Source organism: Ipomoea nil, unplaced genomic scaffold (assembly GCF_001879475.1).
Source record: "Ipomoea nil cultivar Tokyo-kokei standard unplaced genomic scaffold, Asagao_1.1 scaffold0579, whole genome shotgun sequence".
Taxonomy (NCBI): Eukaryota; Viridiplantae; Streptophyta; class Magnoliopsida; order Solanales; family Convolvulaceae; genus Ipomoea; species Ipomoea nil.
Genome location: NW_017617007.1, coordinates 633671 through 659920, shown reverse-complemented (window position 1 = coordinate 659920; position 26250 = coordinate 633671). Strand labels below are relative to the sequence as shown.

The 26250-nt window shown below is 41.7% G+C and overlaps 2 protein-coding genes across 2 annotated transcripts; one reads left to right on the top strand and one right to left on the bottom strand.

Moving 5' to 3' along the window:
* Nucleotides 1-6891: 6891 nt before the first annotated feature.
* On the bottom strand, nucleotides 6892-9415 carry LOC109174233 (pectin acetylesterase 11-like). The gene is made up of 12 exons (XM_019323481.1): nucleotides 9319-9415; nucleotides 9071-9237; nucleotides 8899-8981; nucleotides 8573-8806; nucleotides 8410-8496; nucleotides 8201-8325; nucleotides 7972-8032; nucleotides 7816-7869; nucleotides 7594-7671; nucleotides 7423-7507; nucleotides 7205-7338; nucleotides 6892-7050 (listed from the first exon to the last, which is right to left on the bottom strand). Exons 2-12 carry the CDS (start codon nucleotides 9234-9236, stop codon nucleotides 6964-6966), a joined length of 1194 nt encoding a protein of 397 aa, XP_019179026.1. The 5' UTR covers nucleotide 9237; nucleotides 9319-9415; the 3' UTR covers nucleotides 6892-6963.
* Nucleotides 9416-18009: 8594 nt separating this feature from the next.
* On the top strand, nucleotides 18010-18965 carry LOC109174265 (miraculin-like). The gene has a single exon (XM_019323509.1). The coding sequence runs from the start codon at nucleotides 18061-18063 to the stop codon at nucleotides 18745-18747; it is 687 nt and encodes a 228-aa protein (XP_019179054.1). The 5' UTR covers nucleotides 18010-18060; the 3' UTR covers nucleotides 18748-18965.
* The last annotated feature ends 7285 nt before the right edge of the window (nucleotides 18966-26250 follow it).

Below are 26250 nucleotides of genomic sequence, written 5' to 3'. Positions count from 1 at the left end.
AACCTTACTGCAATACTTGCATTCTTACAACACTTCAAAATGGCGAAGAAATCTCAAGTCACCCCCTCCGATACAGAACCAGAAACCCGAACCATCTTGGAAATTCCTTCTTTCCCTACGGAAGATATACGATTTATCGAATCCAGGGCTCCTCTTATCGTCGGAGGAAGCATGTGGGATGCTCATGGGTTCCTCGAATATGTTCTTGATCGCGAGTTTGGAGAAAACATCATCAATCTGCTTACAGAAACTGGGTTATACAGGTTTATCACTCATCTCTACACTTTATGGTACCCTACAGATGTTGCCCAATTTTATATGAATGCAACTGTCTCCTCCGATTCTCTAACCATCACGTCTAGAGTTCACAATCATCAAGTGGTTATAACATCATAGGACATACGAGCTGCATATGATTTTCCTCAGAGGGATGAGACATACAAGCCCAACCTATCCTTCTACCACTACGACCCCGGTGAGTTTTATGATACCATCAAGAACAACCATGCACCCTTGAAGACGGAGATTACATGGCCCCTGAAGAAGAAATGGTTTCGTCTGAACTACGAATTCACTGTGGACATCTTCAATTAGATCGTAGATCACAAAACGTCTGGAACAGATGATGTCACAAAAGAGAAGCTAAAAATGCTGCATGCATTCGTCCACGAACACAAAGTCGATTGGTCGAAAGTTATCTTCAACAATCTTGTTCATACTGTCACCTTCAACAGAAAAAGTCCTGGTGACATCACAAAGAAGCTGGGCTATGGATTCTTGGTTAGTCATCTACTCATCACAAAGGATGTCCTCATGAGACCAGGAATTTGGCCAGGACCAAAAACCTGCCACATGAAGCAGAAGCCCTCCGGTTATGACAAACAGAAAGCCTTAGAGCTGGGAATTCCTTTGGAGTTGGTCAAATCCAAATGAAAATCAAGGACGCCGAAAGATTCGGAAGATGATAAACCAAAGCCGAAAAGGCAAAAGAAGGAAAAGTGCTCTTCTCGGGTTAAGTCGAAAAAGGAGGTTGTCAGTACACCCACTCCCACATCTCCAAAATCTCCCATAGAAAAGAAGACTCCTACCTCACCTGTTCCGCCTCCAGACACTGTTGTCGTCGAAGACTCATCCGATGAAGACAATTTGGCTCTATCTAATCTCGAAAGGACGGGACGTTTCGTTCCCCTATCAAAACAAAATCTGTCTCAAATCTTTCCCCGAAGGAAGACGATACACCGAGAGAAACATTCTCTCAGGGGGGAAGAAGACATGAGAGAAGCACCTTCTCAGGGGGAAGGTCAATCGAAAGAAATTTCTCCGAAAACATCTTCTAAATAACAAGCGCCAGACCTTGGCCACAATTCTCCGCAAGTCCTTCACCCACAAGAACCCATTTCAGCAGAGCGAAACACTCAAAGTTCGACACAAGAACCTGCTGCTATGGAAACGGAGACCGGTCACTTAAGTCTTCCACAAGAACCTGGCTTGCCAGCAAAGACGAAAGAAGTGGCTGCTGATTTGACTGATGCTCCGTGTCTTCCACAAGAACCTACCAATAAGGTAATGAAAAATCTGATACAAGAACCAGTGGTCGTAGATGAGACAACCATTGTACCAGTTGATACTCCTGCCATCCCGAAAACATCAACACCTGTTCCCGAAGTCACAACAAGACCACCAACGAGAGATCAAGTACTTCGGGAGTCTATTGAAAATGACTACAACCGAGTGTTGCAGTGGCAAAAATGGCGGACAGCCCCCTTGGACACGTTCATCGAAACTTTTGAAGCCATGAAAGATGAAGAAAAGTTTGCTCTTGAGTGGATTGGCACGAAGGATGTCGGTGAAGCACTGCGTCTTGAGACGATAAGACGAGTGTTTTCTTACAAAATGACCAATCGCACTCTCGGAAAGGACAAGGCTCCGATTTGCATTGAGCTCAACAAACCTCCATTGGACCCAGCATTTGTAGAAGCAATGAAGATGGTTCGATATGCCATTTTGATATCCAAAGTCAAAACCATCCTTGAGAAGAAACACCAAAATGATCCTAACTGCAACGTCAGTGGCTTGAAAGATGAGCAAGGCCGAGAGATTGACACGGCCGAAGAAGAAGATGAAGAAGATGAAGGCGAAACTGACGATGTCGAGGATGCAGATGATGAGAACGATGATGATGATGATGACAATGATGATTCGGGTAATGACGGCGATAAAGGGGCTGACCCGAACTATGACAGTGAATCTCCCCTCATGGTCGGTCCTGATTACGACACCTTTCCCCAAAGATCTCCAGCTCAAAAATCACCCTCCGACAGTGATGACACACGGGAAGCATCACAACAAGATGAAGACGTTTCAACTGATCATCCTGAGGATCTGTCTCGTGCTCTCGTCCCACATGTTCAACCCATGGACGAGACACCGATAAAACGTGAGGAAGCAGTTGTACGTGAGGGCAAACTGGAAGCCTCACCAATCCTTCTCAGCTCAGCTAGTGGTGGCAAAAAGAATGCACCACTTCAAGAAGACCAGGTAGATACTCCACAAACCAATATTGAAGATGACTCTCCTCCAGTGTCCCCACGAAATGTCATGAACCTCATGAGGGATACTGTTCATGCTGCCGAAATTACACATCAGCAATACTTGATTCTTCGGCAAAGGGACACCAAAGTTCTGGAAGACTTATCCAAGAAGGTGGATCAATTGATGGCTGCTCAAACTCAGTCTCGTCCACCACCACAAGAGCAATCTCAACCTCCACCGCAAGCCAAACCTGATCAACAATTCAACAAGCAATTGGCTAAGGAACTTCATGAACTTCACACCTCTGTCGACAAAGTGGCTCGTCAACAGCACGAACTTAAGCACTCCAACTACAGCCTCAAAGAGTGTGTTAACTTAGCTTGCTCAAAGATAGAGACTTCACAAGAAAATACATATCAACTGGGACAATATGCTCTTCAAATTCTCGGGTATGCTCAAGACATTCTGATTGCAGTTAATAAGCTTTCCTCCGTCCCTCCTACCTCGTGTGCCGATGATGCCAAAAAGGGGGAAAAGCGAAACCATGATGATAAGGATGACAATCATCCGAGGGACAACACGAGAGAACACTCTCCATCTCATGCACCAAGAGACTCTAGGCAAAGAAGCACAAAGCCATCATATCCTCCATCCAAGTCTCGTGGCCACCATCCTTCACAGTCAAGACATTACTCAAATCGTGGTCACTCTCAACCCAGATCACAAGCATTCAAACCTCGTCAATCCTATGGCTCTGAGTCACAATTTGTATTCACTGGGCTCTCCAAGAGAGAAAAGACGAACCTAAGGCAGAAACTCATGAGGAATGACAAGGTAACTATGGATGGCGTAGGAAATTTTGTGGAGTTCAGACCTTATGAAGAAGGCAGTGGAAAACGTTTTGAGGGTTGCAATGTCCCTGTCTGGCTGAAGACAAAGGAAAATCACACTAGACAACATCACATAAGCACCCAAAACGAAAGAATCAAGAGACAAAATAGAGAACTATGGGAGAAACACGAAGAAGAAGCTCGAAAGAGAGAACATGAATTGGAGGAAAGAGAGAGAGTAAAGAAGCTTGTTGAAGATCTCTCGAAAGTAACCAAACACTCTGAGCATGGCGTCATCTACAATGCAGCTTTCAAAGTGCATGCCGAGTCTGGAAAATGCTACAGAGAAGGAATGAATTCCTTCGAACTCATCTCATGGTGGAAGGCTGGAGTAATTGCAAGAGCAAACATTCGTGAGGTAACAATTACATAAGTCTCAACATTCGAGGAAAATACGAAGATCTAGTCAAGACAAATCCAATCAAGGTCTTCAGAGATCGAATAAATAAGGAGATCGACACCAAAAGAATGATCAAAAAGCAAGAAGAAAGGGAAATTCGTGAACGATAAGAAGATCAGCTACAGAAGACGAATCTTCTAGACTTGTAAGATGCACTTCCTTTATGCCTTCTTTAAAAAGTTTTTGTAATGATCTTTATCTTTATATAAAGTACTCGTTGTTACACATCTCGTGTCACTTGTCTAAGTTACTTGTCCTTGTCTTACTTGTTAATTGCTTTTATCTAGAAAAGACTTGTAAACTATCGAGTATGGCTGCCTTGTAATAGAAAATCCGTTATGGAACTTTTATCAGCCTTATAAGAAGAGTATAGGTTTTGGCATCATCAAAAAGGGGGAAATTGTTAGGAACCTTGTATTAGGATTTTGATGATACCAATGTAACCTAGAAAGTAAACCCCTAACCGTTATTAATTTCAATCGCCACTTTCTTCTTAGACGAGAGTTGCCATAACTCACATGTAATTCGTGTTAAGCTAGTCAAACACACGAAGACGAGTTATGCTTAGTTGTTAGGGTTATCAAGACGAAAGAAGACACGAAGCATGAAGCAACCGCAACGAGAGTTAACCAGGAGTTGTCATTTAGCTCGAAAGGACAGTCTTATTGATGACAATCCTTCAAGACACTCCTTCTCCTCTATAGCAAGAAGAATGTCTCCACTGTCTGACTTGACAACATCCTACGAACAAAAGGACCTCAACTTTTGGAACACGCATACCAAGGAGCATTAAATGAAGATGTACTTTTTCCTTAAGCTAAAGGACAAAACCCTAAGGCTCTCCATGCCATCAACGGCTACAAGGTACAACCTCATTAATGGAGCATTTAATGCGGGAAGCTCCCCGGTCCTTACCCACTGGACAATAGGTTTGAAAATTCATCTCCCTCCAACGGATGAATTTCTCATCACCTATATAAACCCACCTTCACCAACTAAGAAGGTGTTGGTTCTTATCACTCAATCTATCTATAAGCAAAAGCTCTTAAACGCTCCCAGCTCTCTCAAGCTTTTGTGAACCAGTGTTAAGGTGCAAAGATACTTGAAGAAACTCATTGATATTCATCTTACACCTTAAAGAAGTCTTGCAACTTGTACGAAGCAATCATCCCTCATCAGTCAAGACTTCATCACGTTGGAGAAATCAGAAATCATTTTCTACCAACCTCAACTCTGAAGAAGACGTTGATAGAGGCGGAGTAAACTCGCGGAGTTGAAAAACCTACGAAGGCTGTCCGGCTTAGTGATCAAGGAAGTCTTTGTGTATTTGTACTAACGAGTGATAGTGCAAACCTTCCATAAGTTGTGGAAGAAGAGTGGAGTAGGCAAAGTTGGCCGAACCACTATAAAACTCTCGTCTCCCTATCTTTTTACTTACTCTACTTACTTACTGCATCATATCATCTTTCGCGCCAATACCGAAAGTCTCCTTTATAACGTCAAATTGTGCAAAGCAAGTAAAACGAACTTCCGCTGCGCTAAAACTCCGAAAGGTTGTTGTTTAGCAAAACACGAAAAGAGTCTATTCACCCCCCCCCCCCCCCCCCCCCTCTAGACTCTCGCCAATACTGCCGGGACCAACAAGGGCCATTTGTACTTACCTCTTGTAATACTCATGGGTGAACATCTATAGTGGATTGGGCAGACGTGGGTTTCCCCGCAGACGTAGGAGAAGCGTGATCAATCTCTGAGTACTTGTTTTATTTTTATGCAAATATCTCGTATAATTGAATTCAAGATTCACGGCACTTTTTCAGTTAGCATTTGTTCAGGATCATTCTATGTACTGGGACTCGATCCCTCATGACTCTATTACTATGTTCATTCATTAATGAATCGCTATTATTTGCCTTCAAAAAAAATACATAGATAAAAAATTAGTTATTAATCTATTATTATTATTATTATTATTATTATTATTATTAAAAAGGGTCAAACCCACAACTGTGAGGTTATTCTCTTTCTAGCTATATCTAGTTGGGTTGTTAAGCAGCTTGATGTGCACAATGCTTTTTTGAATGGGTTGTTAACAATTTCCTCCTACTCGCAAGATTCAAGCTTCACTTATGTTCTAGATGGCGAACCTGATTTCTTTCTTGGGATTGAAATTGTTAAGTGTGAGATGAAATTTTGTTTTCTTAACAAAGATACATGACAAATATTTTAAAACGTGCTGCATGACGGAGTGTAAATCTTTATCCACTGTCTTTAATGCGACTTATATGATGAGGCTACACTGTCAACGTCAACCAACTTTGTCATGCTCCTACGATCTCTCATTGACACGTGTCTTTCTTTAAATATTAAAGGCCGTGTCTACACTAGAGCATTTCTTTCCATATCCTACCACTTCCTACAAGCAGTTCATGCTAAGCCTTCCTCCAAACGCTTGCTTTCTGTAACAACAACCTTAGACGAAGAACAAAGATAGAAAAAGAATAAAAGAGAATGAAGATTAGGGGTTAGAGAAGATCGAAGAGAGGTCAAGAAGAAGATAGTACTTGTATTCAAACTCAATATATAAATATCCAATCATACACTCCCAACCAAATATATAATAAAGCTAAAAACTAATCACACGCACTACACAACTGATTCTAATTAACAAACCAGCAGAAGGCAATTATTCAAAATAAGCAAGACGGCGTCGTCCAACAAGGCTTCTAACCGTTATTCCTTCATCAACTGCCTTCAACTTCTGAAATGCTGCTAGTTTGAGTGGCTTAGTTAACAGATCAGCAACCTGCAGGTTTTACTGAATCTTTTTTTATATTAATATTCGCAAACATTATTTATTTTTATAATTTAAAATATTACACTGATAAGTCATGGTATAAAATTTAATCTTATCATTTTTTTTTCTTTTGTTGAGAAATTTCATTTTAACATTAATAAAGTCTCCAGAATTTCAATAATACTTTGATTGAACAAATTAATATAATTCACGAGCTTATTTGATCAAGCCACAATATGCAAAAATATATATATATATAAAAGTTCGTGTGTATAAATAGTGAATAAAAAGATCATTATATTATATATATTTATCAAAGTACAATGAAGAGATCACAAATATTTCATTCAAAACATAAATGGCACGTTGTTTGGGTCTATGAGATTGATAGGATGTTTGTCAAAGAACCAATTGTAGAATCCGTCCTCGATGGTCTGGTAAGAAAAAAAAAAAGAAGAAAGAAGTTAGATTGTATGTCATAATGTATAGATTACCTTCTCGTGGTCCTTCATCCACTAGGACCACAAGAAAGGGTATATTCAAAAAAAAAAAAAAAAAAATCTTTAATCCAAGACTTTATTTTGTTACCTTTGATTTCGAATCTGCAAACATACGCTTCTTATAGTCGGCTGAAGCAAAGCTATGACCGAAGTTAGAAGTAACTATAAATCCTTTGGTGGCACTTGGTTTTGGCAATGCACTTATTATTTGTTTTTTGAAATCTGAAACAAAAAAATTAAAATGTCACATTGAAATTAATTTAATTTATTGAATAAAACTATTCTGTGATAAAAATGGGAACATGCCTTGTAGCAGAGCCATATCAGTTGGGCTAATAGACGATCTATTCTTAATGGCTCTGTACAAATCCATCGAGAAAGTATTTTGCACCTATTAAGAAGCCACAAATTAACATTACCAAAAATAAAAATTAATATTAAGCATGTAAATACACCAATAAATTAAGTAGAGCTAACCTGAAATGAATCGTATGCTGAATGGAAAATAAATAGAGGAGATTTTACATATTGCACCAAATTTTTTGGTTGGAAGCACTGCACAAATTCAAAGTTTATATATATATTATGTTATTGAATGTAAATAATATATATATATATATATATATATATATATATATATATATATATATATATATATATATATATATTGTTTAGAAATATGCTTATTTAAACTTATACCTCAAATGGACTCATTTTTGAAGTGCACTCTACAGGTAATGACTTGTTTGGTTGCTAAATAAAATCCAAAATCAATTTCTTGTCAGAAATGAAAAATAGAAAAATGTTAAATATAAACACACAAAGGCCAAGAGGGAAGGAGTGGAGAATTATTACATGCAGAGCAACTATATCACTAAAAACAGCCTTAAAGTATTTTGCACGCTCGGGATCTTTCCTGTTCAGATAATCATGCAAGAACCACATTAATCAAACATTAGTATTGTTAGCATTTATATATATATATATATATATATATATATATATATATATATATATATATATATATATATATATATATATATATATTGTTTTTAAATTTCATTATTATATCAATTAGTCTTACACGATAAGAAAGAGAGAACTATCTGAAAGGCATTTTACTCTAACTCCTTTTGGAAATCGACTAGTAAAACGATCACAGTGTACCAACACGCCTAATCCACCTGCTGAACCGCCGGCAAAGATAACCTATAATCAAACAAATGAAAGGTTTAACGCTATTGTAACAATATATTGTTACTTATAAAAATATAAACAAGTTTAGAAAGTTACATTCTTGGCATCTTTCATTCCCTTTGCCATTAACTCATCCACAACCACTTGGAAAATCCTTGCTCCTCTATAGTAGAGTTTAGTGACCTAATAGAAATAGACAATGCTTATATACATATGAGGTGTATCTGTATTTTAAAAGATGAAAGGCTGAGATGCATACCGGATCAGGTTTTTCAACATCTCCCGCGAATGACCCACCATCACAATACCGAATAATAACTCGATTCCACTTATAAAATTTAGTAAAGGTTGCATTTATACCGAATATGCCTTTAAATACGAAAGGTGCCATGTTGAAAGTAGAACCCAATTCACGTTTCATACGACTCGAACAACTCTCAACAGAGAGGTCATGAGTAGAATATGTGTCATTACTAGTACACCACCCTCCTCCCTAAATTAAAAATCAAAATAACAAAATTAAACTTTGATTGTATATATATATATATATATATACACACACACAATTCGCTTTTGATCACTCACTGCAAGGTAAATGAGCCAATTGCTCGCGTCTTCATCTTTCCCAGGAGAGAAATGATAGGCGGGGGGACTCCCATCCAAACAAACTAAACATTTTATAACAATTAAATATTAAATTACTTAAAAACAATACACATCTTTAATGAACTATAGTTTTAAATTGTATATAATTTACCAGCTCCTTTCTCATCGGCACCCGGGATAATAGTTTTGGGAATAAGAAGATCGAGATCCTGAATAATAGGTGTGGGAATAGGATTGGAGTTTACATATTGCACACTTATAACCAAAGAAAAAATCAGCAAACATATCCAATCATTTGACCTTGGTGAGACAGCCATTCTGCAAACAATAAATAATTTCAATAAAGTGTCAAGGAATTTTAGAAAACTTGAAGTTAACATAAGAGTAAAAATGACACACCTCAAAGACTCAGGATTATTGGCTTCCAAGGTTAGGAGATCAAGTCCCCCCTCAACCTCGAATGAAACAAAGACAAAGTTAAATGATTATTTTGTGATCTGATGAAGTTAGTTTCTAAGATTGATCTATATATAGTGGATGGGGCATAACGATGCCGAGAGAAATGGTAAAAGTTAAACCTACAAATGCGCTATGGCTAGCGTAAAGAATGGGTACAAAGTTACAAACCTCATATTTGTGTATGGTGCAGGTCTCATGCATGAAAAGTAATGAATTTCCGTTGGGAAAGTTGGCATTTCAATCTCTTTTTTTTCAAGATTAAAAGAAATTTAGTGTAACTCCTAACAGTGCATCATTAATATTTTATATTGCTCTTATAAAATATAATAATATATTTATTATAACGCCAAATTTTCTTATGGGACTGTTTCATGCATAGATCATCCATGTCATGGGTGGAAATTTTTTTATTTTTTTTTTTTTTTGTGTTACATTTTTACACGTTAATTACTATAACTTTCATCATAAGTAACTCTTCAACTTTTAATATTAAATATTGATATTGATTTTTTATAGTACTATTAGTTATTAATTATTGATTTAAAAGTATTACTTTTTTTTTTTTATAATTTTTTTCAAAAGTATCACATTTTCCATATAAGTATTATACTTTCTCTCATTAGTAACAATTTATCAGTTGCGGTGCAATGAATTCAATCATGTAGTCGTTGCAGTGCAATTCTTCAGTAGTTTCGCTGGTTCGTACCTGATTATGATTATATATATATATATATATATATATATATATATATATATATATATATATATATATATATATATATATATATATATAGAGGGGTGATCACATGTGGTCATGTTGTTAGGTGTGGTCATATGATCAATTATAGACCATTAGATTAGATAGATCCAATGAATCATATTAATCAAGATTTTTCCAGTATTTTCGTTCACATTCTCCTACCTAGCAAACTGCAAGGGTAAACTCGTCATAAAACACCGAAATTGAAAAAATCACATTGTTGTGTGTTTTATTACACTGTTGGTGCATGTTGTCAACACTGTTGGTGTATTCTGGAACCCGGCCGCTATAAATGGCCGCTGTAATTACTATAACATGGGAATACACCATTGGTGTGTTTCACTGTGGTGTGTTTTATTACACTATTGGTGTATGTTGTCAACACTGTTGGTGTATTCTGAATTTCGCCTGCTATAAATGGCCACTGTGATTACCATAACAACCCCACTTATCAAAACGCACGAAAATTCTCAGAATTACCACTGCCGTTAGATTAAACTGATTCAACGACACAGATACGACCACACGATCACACCTAATTGTAACGTTTATCTGTTACTATTATTATAACATTATGATAAGTTATGATAATATTCAGTATTTGATATGTGGTGCAACACTAATAACCTAATAGCTAGATTACCATTATGATTAGGAGTCTGGTTAGGGTTTAGGAGACCTAAAGACAATCAACCACAATGATGGCCAGTGGTTATATAAGGTCACTAGTCCTCTCACTGCTCACATTACATACCTCATACACCATCTAGAGAGAGCTGAGTAAAGTGAGAGACAAAATACTCGTTATCTCTGCAGCAGTCCGGATCGCTCAACCGTAACAAGAAGACTATGGCTGGAGGTTAGTCGATCCTGTAATCACATATTATATGGTGCATGTGATATTTTAGTCTAACAGTTGGTATCAGTCGCCATACATAATCTCTGCCTAGTTTTTTTTTAATTGCATATATATTATATTTGAATATGTTGTATACATTGTATAATTGAGATACATGTTTAAATATTTGTATGCAATTGTATATCTGGGCTGCTGTTGGAAATTAAGTTTTTATTCCGCATTAAGAAACAAACAAAAAAAAAAATTAAGATTGGATAATATTTTCTGCTTCGCCGTCCTTTCGAAATTCCGGTCGCCGGTCTTCAGTACATCATCGGCCCTTTGTTCATGGTTGGAGTCGACGATTCATCAACGAACAAACAATAAATTTGGTTCTGGTCGTCCTCTCCTTTCAGTTGCCATCAAGAACAAGGTTCCGGTGATGGAGACGGACGGACGGACGGACGGACGGTGACGCAAAAGTCTGCTCCTCTACCCGTCGCTGGTGTCCACGGTCTGTGCTGCTACTGTTGCGTTAAAGAAGAAGATGAATGAAGATGGATTTAGTTATTGGGCCAGGTTTGGCCCAATTGGGCTCATAATAAAAAAAAATATTATTATAATTATTATTTTTTTTTGGGCCTGTTATGGTTTTGGGTCAAACCTGAATTGATATTTGGACTACATCAATTCATTCAGTTTAACATCTTCATCATATTTGGACTTCTTCTAATTAAATTATCCAATTGAAATTTTTTTTTATTAAGTCTATTATTAAATTATTATTCAACTTTGAATAATTATTCAGTTTTAATTTTTCAGTTGAATTTTAATTTAATAATGTTTTTCAGTTTAAATTGTATTAAGTGTTACAATTTAATTGTGGAGTATTTGTGAGTAATGTGCATAATCTGAGCATGCTATTTATGTCTTTATTGCAATAATTATTTGACTGTTATAATTATGCCTGTAGAAAAGCATGCTGATTAAGAAAAATTTAGAGCCTTTTTTGTCTGAATTATATGCTAATTATGCATGATTTAGTGTCGTTAGGTGAATTTGTGCCTTTCAGGTTAGATTATGCATATTATTACTCACTCTTCAGTTATTACTCCATTCGTGCTCTTATAAAGTTCCTAAAGCACATAAAGTACATAAACAATTCGTAGTTACCCTATTCAAAGCCTTATCCATAGGTGAAACTACTCTTTAGATCTCTCAAACGATTTTACTTCAAAAAATGAGAACACATGAATTAGGGAAGTTTCTTGGGGAGGAATACTAGTTCTATGGCCCTGGCTTAAAAGCCTTGTTGCTACTAGTCCCCTTGCGATGTTACTCTGTCTAAGGAGTTGGTTTTTAACCGAGCTTCGTCTCGACCAACTTTCCTGGGAGTATACCTAAGGATTGTCTATCATATTTTGGTTTAATCTGTTTGTTAATTAGGTTTTCTTGCTAATGTGATTATGTTCTTTGGTTAATTAAAGAGTAGCCAATGCATCTTTAATTTTTCCAAAATTACATATTAAGTTTTACTCACATAAAGTTAATGCAAGAATATTGTAATTCACTCTGCGTGATATGGCAAAATTTAGCCCACAGGCAATTTTGTTATATTTGTAGGGTTAATTAGGATGAAATACCATACTATGATCATAATTTTCCCACAGGGATTATGTATCGGCATATAGTTTTGGTAGTTTTGTCATTAAGGGTGGAAAAATTAAAATCGCACCCATTCCGTTTCCACCATTCAGTTTTGGTAAATTCATTATGCGTAAAAATTTAGCCCACAGGCAATTTTTATGGCATCCGAATTTATCTTTTGCATAATTTTACATTGGTAATATTATGTACTTCAGTATCTCTCTCTAATTTTTTGTGCCTCGAAAATTCTAACCAAGCATTAATTATTATTCTTTACAGCAACTCATCCTGGCACCCAAACACAAATTAATGTTCCAATCCTTATTGAAGATAACCACAAAGAATGGAAAGATGCTATTCTCTTGCAATTAAGATTATTAGAGTTGGATTACGCTGTTCTCAATGAGGAACCCCCTGAGGTTACTGAAGAAAGCACTGGCGAAGCCAAGCAGCTTCGCGCACAATGGGAGAAATCCAATGGATTATGTGTGCTCTTCATTAAGTCAAGAATTTCTAGAAAAATTCGTTTTTGCTTTGAGGACATTAAGAAAGAGAAACCCTTGCTCAAAGCTATCGATGATAACTTCATTGAATCAAAGAAAGTTTTGGCAATGACTCTAATCATGAAGTTGAGAAATTTGCGTCTTTCCACTGTCAAGGGAACGCGTGAACACATTATGCAACTCAGGGATATTGCGGCTCAGTTAAAGGAGTTGGAAATCATTCTACCAGATGATTATTTGGTGTTTTTTGCACTTGATACCCTTCCTCAAGAGTACAATCCTTTTAAGATTTCCTACATCACACATAAAGTGGACTGGTCTATCAATGAGTTGATAACCATGTGTGCAATGGAGGAACAAAGGCTTGTGGCTAAGCTTGGGTATGTTCCATCTTCTTTTGTTTGTTTCGAATTTAATATGTCAGAAGTTAATACTAATTCTTGGTGGGTTGACTCTGGTTCAACAATCCAAATTGCAAACTCTTTGCAGGATTTGACAAAATTGAGACAGCCAACGGGAACTGAGTGTAGCATCTTCTCTGGAAACAAGATTGCGTCACCAGTCGAAGCTGTCGAAGTTTGCAATTTAGTTTTGGACAATGGTTTTGTAATGACGTTAGAAAAGACATTTTATGTTCCTAGTTTTCTAGGAACTTAGTTTCAGTATCTAGACTTGTACCCTTCGGTTATTCTTTTGAATTTAATACCAATAATATCAAGTTATTTCGTTATTTTACTTGTGTTGGTACTGGTACATTGTCTAATGGTCTTTTCCGTCTTAAATTAAAGAATGATTCAGTTTACAATTCTTTACATGTTCAAAACGGCACCAAACGGTGTAGTATTAACGACAATTCCTCAATGTTGTGGCATCGGAGATTAGGTCATATCTCCCTTGAGCATATTAAAAGGTTGGTAAAGGATGGAGTACTTTCTACTCTAGACTATACTGACTTTGAGACTTGCGTTAACTGCATTAAGGGTAAGCAGACAAACAAGTCAAAGAAAGGTGCCAATGGAGTTCAACGTTGTTGGAAATTATTCATACTGACATATGTTGTCCTGATATGACAATACCTGGTCAGAAATATTTCATCACCTTTATTGATGACTTCTCAAGATTTTCCTATGTGTATTTACTTCATCATAAACATGAAGCATTGGATGCCTTTAAATCATTTAAAGCTGAAGTTGAAAACCAATGTAACAGGAAAATACACATAGTTAGGTCTGATAGGGGTGGTGAATACTATGGTAGATACAATGAGAATGGGCAAGCACCTGGTCTATTTGCTAAGTTTCTTCAAGAGCATGGGATTGTTGCCCAATACACCATGCCTGGTTCTCCGGACCAAAATGGTGTAGCTGAAAGAAGAAACTGGACCCTTCTGGATATGGTGCGGAGTATGCTTAGCAACTCTAAGCTTCCTAAGTCGTTGTGGGATGAAGCACTTAAGACGGCAACGTATATATTAAACCGTGTTCCAACCAAGGTTGTCCCTAAGACACCGTTTGAGTTATTTAAAGGTTGGAAACCGAGTTTGCAACATATGCGTGTTTAGGGATGTCCGTCTGAGGTGAGGATATATAACCCACACGAGAAGAAACTTGACCCAAGGACGATTTGTGTTTTCTTTATTGGATATGCACAGTCCTCTAAGGGTTATAGATTCTATTGTCCATCTCATACTACTAGGATAGTGGAATCAAGGAATGCTAAATTTCTTGAAGATGACTTGATTAGTGGGAGTGATCGGTTTAAGGACTTAGTTCTTTCCTTCGATCATATTGACTCTCAACCTTCTACGTCATCTGGTGGGGTTGTACTTATCCGCAGTGCTCCTTTAGTTCTGCCTGCAGATATACCACCTACCGTTGAGATTCCGCAAACTGTTGAGGATCAACCTTTGGAAGAACCAGTTCAGGACTTACAGCAACCGCCTGAACTAGATTTCAAACCAATGGTTGAACCAACTCAGGATATACAGCAAGATTCTGAGCCGATGCAGACTAAACCAATTCAAGAACTGCCACCAGTTCCTGAAGAGGTAGTTGACCTGCAGCCTGTGCAAGGCGGTGGAGGTCCAACCTTAAGACGGTCTACTCGGATAAGGCGATCAGCAGTTCCTAGTTATTATGTTTTGTATCTACAAGAATCTGACATAGGGGCAGAAAATGATCCCGAAACATTCTCTCGAGCCACAAATTGTGCACAGTCTGACTTATGGTTAGAAGCCATGAAGGATGAAATAAATTCCATAAAGGACAATGGAGTTTGGGATCTTGTTGAGTTGCCTAATGGGGCCAAGGCCGTTGGTTGTAAATGGGTCTTTAAGGCTAAACGAAACTCATTAGGCAACATTGAGAGATACAAGGCCCGGCTTGTTGCCAAGGGATTTACTCAAAAAGAAGGAATCGATTACAAGGAGACCTTTTCTCCTGTATCAAAGAAAGATTCACTTCGGATCATTCTGGCATTAGTTGCACATTTTAATCTTGAGTTGCAACAAATGGATGTGAAAACCGCTTTCCTAAACGGTGATCTAGTAGAGGAGGTTTTTATGAAACAACCTGAAGGTTTCTCTTCTAGGGGTGGTGAGCATTTAGTATGTAAGCTTAACTGGTACATCAAATTTGATGGGGTAATTTCTTCATTTGGTTTTGTTGAAAATCCCTCAGATAACTGCATATACCAGAAGGTGAGTGGGAGTGAAATTTGCTTCCTTGTTTTATATGTGGATGACATCTTACTTGCCACCAATGATAAGGGGATGCTTCGTGAAACAATTTATTTCTAAGAACTTTGATATGAAGGATATTGGGTGATGCCTCTTACGTTATCGGCATTAAAATTCGTAGAGATAGGTCCCGGGGTATACTGGGTTTATCTCAAGAAACCTATATAAACAAAGTTTTAGAGAGATTTCATGTGCAAAATTGTTCATCTAATGTTGCTCCCATAGCTAAGGGTTAGACTTTTGGAGAGCTGTAAAGAGGGTTCTAAGGTATCTAAGATGAACCAAAGGTTACAAGCTTGGGTTTAGGCAGACGGACAAATTAGATGTTGTCGGTCATTCAGACGCGGACTTTGCTGGCTGTGTTGATTCTCGGAAATCAACATCAGGGTGCGTCTTTATTATGGCCAGTGGGGCTATCTCATGGAGAAGTGTTAAACAGTCCTTAATAGCTACTTCTACCATGGAAGCCGAGTTCGTTTTCAGTTTCGAGGCAACTTCATAGGGTGTTTGGCTAAAGAATTTTATCTCTGGGCTTAGAATTATGGATTCTATATCTAAGCCATTGAAAGTCTACTGTGACAACTCAGCTACAGTCTTCCTAGCTAAGACCACAAAAGTGGGAGTCGAATTAAGCACATCGACATCAAGTTCTTAGCAATTAGGGAGCGTGTCAAAAATAAAGTTGTATTCTTTGAACACATTCATACTGAGTTGGTGTCAGCAGATCCCTTGACTAAATGCATGCCTTCAGTTAAGTTCAAGGATCTGGTTCAGAAAATGGGACTTTTTCCCACTATGGAATTTGTATATACATTCAGTTTAAAATTCTTTGACATTCAGACATTTTCTCAATTAAGTGTGTACACCTTCATTTGCTTCATATTGATGAGAAAATGTACTTCAGGGACTTGGAATAAACATAAGGTTTATTTCGTTGGGTTTTGTTTCCTAATTAAGTGCTCAATGGCAGTTTGCATTTGATCATAATGGATACTACTCGTGCTAATGAGAACATATCATTATGGTTGGTGTTTTTCTGTTATTGAGTGGTAGTGCTTGCACCAAGTGGGAGAATGTAACGTTTATCTGTTACTATTATTATAACATTAGGATAAGTTATGATAATATTCAGTATTTGATATGTGGTGCAACACTAATAACCTAATAGCTAGACTACCATTATGATTAGGAGTCTGGTTAGGGTTTAGGAGACCTAAAGACAATCAACCACAATGATGGCCAGTGGTTATATAAGGTCACTAGTCCTCTCACTGCTCACATTACATACCTCATACACCATCTAGAGAGAGCTGAGTAAAGTGAGAGACAAAATACTCGTTATCTCTGCAGCAGTCCGGATCGCTCAACCGTAACAAGAAGACTATGGCTGGAGGTTAGTCGATCCTGTAATCACATATTATATGGTGCATGTGATATTTTAGTCTAACACTAATGACATGATCACATATGAAGGAGATCTTAAGTAAAAAATCAGGTAAAATCTCATCCATTGATCTAGCAAAATCAACAATCTAGAATAATGAAAAATTAAAAACAAAAAAAAGTGCGGTTGCATTATAGTGTAATTTAGTACATAAATTAGAAGTTTAGGTGCATAACTTAGAATTTAAGCTGCATAAGTTCAAAACTTAAGATGCATTAATTTGAAACATATGGTACATATATAAGTTTGAATATTAAGGTAGTGCATCAGTTCAAAACTTAAGGTGTATAGGTTCGAAATTTAAGGTGTATCAGTTCGCAACTTAAGTGCATCAGTTCGAAATTTAAGGTACATAATTTCGAAACTTAAGATCGATACATTACTTTGAAACTTAAGGTGCATCACTTCAAAATTTAAAGTACATGTATCATTTCAAAACTTAAGGTACATGCATCACTTTGAAACTTTATGTGTTTAACTTTATCCAATAAAATATGCGCACTAGAATTTATACTAGTTAGAAATACATCTAGCATCTTCCTAGTTTTTCAAAATGTAATGATAATACAAATTTGAATTCGCATCGGGAGAGGAATATAAGGAAGAAAAAGACAATAGTAGGAGGACATCATTAGCAGCTAATTTCCATACGTGTTAAATATTCCATGCACTGCTCTGTCTATAAATTTGTGCTCCCGTGACACTTCTTATGCAATACAAGCCCCTCGCATTCTTGTCTATTGTATCCTCAAAATGAAGACCTTAATCATTCTCTGCATCCTCTCCGTTTCTTTCCTTCCGCTCTCCATCTCAGCCGCTTTTCCTCCGCGCATCCGCCTCCCCACCCAGGAACCCTTCCCCGGAAACCAGCCCGTTCTAGACGCCGAAGGCAACCCGCTAATTCCCGGAGAAAAATACTACGCCGTTCCGGCCACTCTCGGCGTCGAAGGCGCCATAAGCCTCGACAGTTCCCCAATCCAAGAAACCCAACAATCCACTTGCCCAAACGCCGTCGTTCTCAACACCAGCGTCGCCGGCGTCCGCCCTTTCGCCAAGGGCCTCCCCCTAGTTTTCTACCCCCGCCGAGGGCTCCAAGAAGTCCAGGAAAGCCTCCCACTCAACGTGGCGTTCTACCGGGAAGATTCGGATCCTTGTGCGAAAGAGACGGTGTGGAGGCTCGAGGGAGGGGAGGAGGGCGCGGGGGAGAAGCCGGTGATAGTGACCGGCGGCGAGATTGGGGACGAAGGTGATATTGCCAACTGGTTTAGGATACAGAAGAATATCAATGGTGGAGGGTGGGGGTACGTTTTCACCTTCTGGCCAAGCCTTTGCTCTTACTGCAGGATTGGTTACTGGCGTATTGGCACCGTCGGGCAGGGTCGTCAGCTGGGAATCAACGAGGAATTTCCATATCCTTTTAACTTCGTTAGAGCTGAGTAGGCTGCAGCTTTGAGTTGATGAGCACCAGAAATGATGCATGGAATATATTATAATAGTTGTTATTAACGTATAAATAATGGCGTCTGTACCCGTAGCAGGTTCATGGAATCACGGCGGGAAGCCTATGCTTGTATGTTGTAATGTTGTATGACTTGTATCCCATCCATGCATGCAACAGTTTTTGGTGAACTAATAATATCAACTCTTTTTTTACTTTCTTTTTTTTGTATTATATCTTTTGGGTGACTAGAGAAATGTGTAGTCATAGGAGTGTGTACGAGGTAAACTCTACTTTGTAATTTATGTCAGTAAAGAACCAGAAAGAGATAAATTAGCCGAACTCACAGAGTCACGGTCATAAAGAGGTAAATCAACCTAAGTTGTACATAATTGACAGCTCAAACCAAAAAAGCTGGAATTTTAACGGGTGACATTGTGGTTTAGATTTTGGGGGTGTTTGGTAAATAGCTGTTAGCTGATTGGGTTAGTGACATGGGTTTGACTAGCTAGTTGATAATATTAGCTGATTGTAGAAAAATGTTTGGTAAATTAGTTGTTTGATAATATTAGTTGATAATATTAGCTGATTACATGCAAAATGGCTTTCTCAAAAAATTGATCGAAAAAGCTTCTTTCAGTAGTTCTTTGGATTTTAATATTTTGGAGCAATAACTGTTAAAAAAACTAATTAATCAAACACTTATATGGGTTGTTTAACATATTCAAACAACTAATAGTGTTTTTTTTTTTTTTTTTGAAAACACTAATAGTGATTAAACAAGCCAAAGTTGACCGATAAGCTAACTATGTAATCAAACATGACCTTTTATGATAATATGTAATACTAAAAGACATTAAAATTACGAATTCTCAATAGAAATTTATATGCAGTAAATCAAAAAGTAATTTTTTTTTTTTTTGAAAAATCAGATATAGATTGAAATTTGTATTAGTTAATTTGTTGGCATGGTAATATAACAAAAAGTACATTTTTAATAAAAACAAAAGTGTAACATAAACTCTAGTATAGTTTTATAAACAAAAGTGTAATATAACTCTAGTATAGTTTGCGTGCTATTATAGCAAGTGAAGCTATATTTAGAATGGTAATAAAGGTGTTATCATACTTGATACTGCTAATTACCACGTAAGCAATAATTAAACAAACACGAGACCAAATAAAGCAAGTAAATATCTTTATTGATCACGGTGAAGGCCCTAAGTACAATCTACTTGGTTGCTCTGAGTACCGACTGACTGCGGTCGGGATTCTCTAACAACAACCTATCGATCGTCCAAAAGTCCCTCACACTGTAGCTACTGTGGGTATTTATAGCCGCTGCGCCGGAGACACAAATCCGGTCGTTCGGCATGCTCTCCACATAGCCACCACGTGTCATCCTCCCGGGTGCCCTGTCTGTCGTCGCAAGGAACCGCCACGTGTCCTTTGTCAGCTCTCTCGCCAAAGGGCTACCGCTCGGTGGTCGACACTGTCGCTCGGGCAACTCCCGGTCGGACCCCGACCGGGTTCTTCACAAGAAGCCCGACCTGTTACCTGCAAAGACAAGAAGAAAAAGACAAAGGCACACCAGCCGGGGTAAAATCATGTCGGTCGGGATATTCCCTACCAAGAGCCCCCCAGCCCGGGCCTTTTTGACCGTCCGGGAAAAAACGGGACGGGATGAAAAAGCCCAACCGCCAGCTACCAAACCGACCGACCAGCTGTCATTCCTCTTTTCGCCACGTGTCGGCGACTGCCGGCATCTACGACTGCAACGGTCGCCTCGGAATCAGTGCGGGTCACATCGCGCAAGTGAGTTGGTTTCCCGCCCAAATGCTCTCCTATAAATAGGCCCTTGAGGCATTCATTTGAACTTTCCACAATCTTCTGATCCAATCGGCATCCTCAGAGAGTCCCGAGCGAGCTAATCAGCAGATCAACCGAGCAACTCATTTGCGCACTTCAGCCAAGTTCCTCTGATCAGTAAGCTCTTTACTCCTTAGCTTTTACTTTATTTTTAGCTTTGCATAGGAGTAGGGTAGGACTAACTCCGATCTAACTTCCCGAGCCCTATACTAACCTCGACCGACCTTTAGGTAGAAAAAATGTCGGACTCGGATAGCCAGAATGTCTCGGTCGCAGACTACGACAACACGGTCGAGCAAAGCAGCGAGGAGGTGGACATCATGTCCTACTCTCCGGAGGTCGAGCAACGACCACAAAAAATCCCCGACCGAGCCCCCGAGCCAGAAGGGTCATCAAGCTCTTCGGAGACATCGAGGTCGAGCTCCAGCGGGTCGGGGAGCGACGAAACGTCCACGAGCGGACGAAACTCCCCGGCTGAAGATGCCAGGGGAACGCCTACGAGGGTAATAGGGGATTACCCTCAGGCTGAGCCCCAAGAGGGCAACCGGGCAGACGACGGGGGGGCAGCTGAGGAAAACCCGGCCGGGCCGGCAGCGCCAGGCGGGGACGGGTTCGAGTTCCTCAACAGCGAGAGCGTCGCAACCTAGATGAGTAAGCTGACCAAGGGTGAAGCAGCCAAAATCGCCGCAACTCTCGCCGGCCGGGTCGAATTTGACACAAGCCGGCAGCTCGGGAATATTATCGAGCGGCACCGGGGAAAGTGGCTCGGGATGCACTACGACTCCCTCATGGCCCCGATCACTTTCCCTTTCTCGAGCCTCCTCACCGCATTCCTGGGTTACTACCAGGTGGTGCCCGGGCAGATCTGCCCGAACGCGCACCGGATGATTGCATGCTTCCCGCAGATCTGCGGTCGACACCGGCTGGCCTGCACCATGGAACACTTCAACTTCATCTACCAGGTGAAGGTGCTAGCAGCCACGTACGGGGGCGGGTACCTGATGGCCCAATCCCGGGCGGACATGTGCTCGATTGAAGGTCTGCCCGGGAACAACCGTGGATGGAAGAACCGGTTGTTTTCTGTAAAATACGATCCATGGATTCTCCCGATCGAGAGGGTCTGGAGTCAACATTTCAGGAAACAAGTTGTGCCGGCCGAGACTCAGGCCCTCAAGGACGCGGCCACCAAGATCTCGGGCGAAATTTATGAATATCGGATCTTCAAGACGCCCGAGTCCCTCGAGGCGGCCAACTTGCCCGAGCCCGTATACGATATGCCTGAGAAGTACAAGTCCGAACCCCGGGGCGTTACGATCGCAAGGATGCCCGCCCGGGGAAAACGGAAGGGCAAAGGTTCAACATTAACTCCTTTTCCGACCTTTATAGCCCGACCGAGCCTTTAACTTGATCTAACCCTTTCTTTTGTTTGCAGAGATGGCCGGTTTCGGAGATGAGGACCTCCCACTACGCCCGGTAGCCAAGATCTCGCTTGGCAAGAAAAAAGCCCAAGCCAAGCCGAGCGAGGACAAAGAAGTCCCGGTTGCTCGACCCATAGGGGCGTCGACCGTCACCACGACTGAAGGCTACGTGGTGGACGCATCTGAAGTCCTGGTGGCCCGGGTGGCGGTCGGGAAGGGGAAGGAGAAGGCGACGGAGAAGAACATCTCCGAGACCGGGGCTCTGAAACGGCGCCGGGAGCAGCACAGCCCGACTCCCTCGGGCGGGGGCAGCAAAGGCGGATCTTCGATCCTCGCCCGGATCGGGAACACCGAGCCGGCCAAGGAGGACGTCACGAAGCTATCCCCGAGCCAGGTAGCCGAGAAGATCGGCTACGACGCTGAGGTAATCTTTTTTAAATTTCACGCAAGTAACTCCACTCGGCTAACTCGATCGTTTTCATGCACTGCAGATCTCCCGAGCGGCCCAATTCCTTCAACAACAGGCCTTACAGGCCACTGAAGCCGAGGCCCTGAAGAAAGTCGCCAATCGGCGATTACAAGAGATCCGGGACCTCGAGGCCGAGCTCAAGAAGGTGAGAGCCGAGCGGGATCTCTCAGAACAGGTCGCTCAACAAGCGGTCGGGGAAGTGGCCGAGCTGAAGGCTCGCCAGAACAACCCGGACGAACTCGCCCGTCACCTCTTCCGGGACAACGAGTCGGGCACTCGTTTTCTCCGGTCCGTTCGGGGCACCGAGGTCGGGGAGAAGCTGGTATGGACGTTCGGGCGGTGGGCGTACAAAACCGGCCAACGGAAGATGCGCGACCAGACGCGGAAGATCATGGAACAAGCCCTCGAAGGAGATGATCTTCAACTGGTTTTGACCACGCTTCCTGACGATATCCCCGACCCAGGGCCTGCCCCGTTCGACCCAAAGGAGCAGACCTCAGAGGCGGGCGGAGCCGCAACCATCCCGAGCGGAACGGGGGTGTCGAAGAAGGGCGAGCCCGAGGCCGTGAAGAAGTAGAATTTATACTTCTTTTTTGTAATGATCTTGATCGGGAGCCCGGTCCCGAATTTGTACAGGGCACTTTCTTTTTTAATCAATGAAATTGATTTTTTGTCCAACTTATTGTGCTCGTTCTCTTTTTCGCACTTTTATTTTTAGTTATGCATGTGCCGACCTTTAATGCTCGACCTTGGGCCTCTTGGCCCGGTCCTGCACTACTCGACTTGTTCGACAGCCGACCTTATGGCCTTATGGCCCGGTCGTGCATCCGAGATTTCGACGTCAAACTGGCTAACCCGATCGGGTTTACCCGATCTCCAGGCGTCGTCAAAATTTTGAAAATAGGTAAGCCTCTACGGTCGGGTTTTTCCCGAGCGACGGGCCTTGAAAATATGTAAGCCTCCACGGTCGGTTTTCTTCCGAGCGACGGGCCTTTAGACACCTCCTTCATCCCAGCCCCCATACTATTGTGCCCGCAAGGCACGAGAGGGTGCAATAGTGGAAAGAAGTTGGACGGATCGGGGAATCGTGCTGAGAGCTCCTGGCTTTCCCGATCAGTGGCGTGACCCACATGTCCGCCGAAGAGGAGCGCATTTGACCGGTTGATAGACTCGTCCGGTCGATGTAACTTGACGATGAATTAATCTGCATGCAATGAAGGTAAAGGAAATAACCGACCGGGCCGCCGTATGCAAACGGTCGAGCAATCACCGATCGTGTATACATTAAACCTTCCCGCTCGCAGGCGGTTAAACAAATATTTACAACAATAAATTTAATTACAAATGACGACCAGGACTAACTCGCAGGTCGAGTCCCCACTTCGTCCAAAGGTTACAAAAAATAGGCTAGTGCCTAAACATAACGAGGTGCTCGGAATTCCAAGTCCCCTCGATTACCCGACCGGTTGTTGTCTCCAGTCGATATGTCCCCGGCCGTACGATAGCGCTGATGATGTACGGCCCTTCCCAATTTTGAGCTAGCTTCCCTCCTTCCAAAGGTTGACTGGCCTCCCTTCGTCGTAGAACGTAATCTCCCACCTGAAAGTAACGAGGGTTGACCCGGACGTCCTTTGAACTCTTGACTCGCTTCTGATACTCGGCCATACGCCGAGCGGCTAGCTCTCTCTTCTCTTCGACCCCATCGAGATCCACGACCATCGCATGTTCGTTCTCCTCAGCGTTATAAGTTCTCTCTCGATCGGTCGAGATCCAAGCCTCGATCGGGAGTCGGGCTTCTGCTCCATAAACTAGGGCGAAAGGGGTCTCCAGGGTAGCTTCCCTCGGGGTCGTCCGATAAGTCCATAATACATATGGCAACTCATCGGCCCAACTACGACCGGCAGAGTGTTGCTTCTTTTTCAGACCTTCCAAAATCGTCCGGTTAGCATTTTCAACCTGCCCATTTCCCTGCGGGTAAGCCACCGACGACCGGACGTGGGTCGTCCCGATCGTGGCTAAGAAGTTTCGGAAGTATTGGCTTACGAATTGATGGCCATTGTCGCTGATGAGATGCACAGGCACGCCAAAGCGGGAAATTACATTGCGCCAAAGGAACCGAGCACACTGTTGAGATGTGATCGTGGCTAACGGCTCGGCTTCAATCCACTTGGAGAAGTAATCGATGGCGACAATCACAAACTTTCTCCGACCGGAGAGCTGTGGAAAGGGGCCCAAGATGTCTACCCCCCACCTAGCAAAGGGAATTGCAGTCGTGACCGGCTGATAGAAAGTGGCCGGTCGTCCAGGCATCCGGGCAAACAGTTGGCACATCTCACATTCCCGAGCTAGCTTCTCACAGTCTAGCTGGAGGGACGGCCAATAGTACCCGATCAGCATGATACGACGGGCTAGTGAACGGCCTCCTTGGTGTGAAGAACAAATACCCGAATGCAATTCCTTCATGACCAGGTCGGCCTCAAATACGGTCAAGCAACGCATAAGAGGGCCTCCGTACGATCGTCTATAGAGACGACCGTCCAAAACTTGGAACCTCGGGGCTCTAAGCTTGGCCTTCCGAGCACGCTGAGGGTCGTCTGGGAGCCGACCGTGCTCGAGGAACTCCTTCAGATCGGTGATCCAATTGTCTTCTACCGATTGGATTGGATTGACCGGTAGGCGATGGATGCTATGTCTCGGGATCACCAGAATCCGAGCTATCTTTGACATGTGTTCCGGGGCGTCTTGAGCTAACTTAGACAAGATGTCTGCATCGGCATTATCCAATCGGGGTATATGCCGGACGGTATACCCCCGGAACTGAGCAAGCTTCTCCATGGCTAGGTCTCGGTATAACTGCAGACGCTCACCATTGACTTCATAATCTCCGAGAACCTGCCCGACCACGAGCGCAGAATCTGTTTGAGCTCGGATGTATTCAGCCCCCAGGTCCCAAGCGCACTGTAAGCCATCGATGAAGGCTTCGTACTCGGCTTCATTGTTAGTCGGATGGAACTGATACATGAGAGCAAAATAAACTTTGAATCCCTCCGGGTTCGTGACTACCACTCCTCCTCCTGCTCCTTTCTTGTTACTCGACCCATCAATAGCCAACGACCACCACTCAGCCTCGGGATCCGCAACCTCCGGGGGTCGGGTATCCCGGGCGGTGCACTCGACCAAGAAATCAGCAAGGGCCTGACCTTTGATGGCCGGTCTCGGTCGGTACTCGATCGCGTACTAGGTCAGCATTAACGCCCACTTGACTAGGCGACCGGATGATGAAGCAGTTCGGAGGACTGGCCCGATCGGCTGATCGGTCAACACGCGAATTGCTCGACCCTGGAAATAGGGAGCCAACTTCTTCGCGGCAATATACAAGGCGTAGACGACCTTCTCTAACCGGGAGTACCGGAGCTCGGGACCATGTAGCGCGTGGCTTACATAGTACACCGGTCGCTGGACCCCTTCCGGATCGGTTCGGCACAATACTGCGCTTACTGCACGATCGGAGACGGCGAGGTACACGTCTAGCTCTTCTCCGAGCTCGGGCTTTGAGAGCACAATTCGTGACATGAGATACTCCTTCAGCTCATCAAAAGCCGCTCGGCATTCTTCGTCCCAGACGAATCCATTAACTTTCCGCAATACCTTGAAGAAAGGCAAAGCGCGCTCGGCTAACTTTGAGAGGAACCGGCTGAGAGCTGCCAACCGACCGGTCAATTGCTGGACCTCCCGAACGGTAGAAGGTA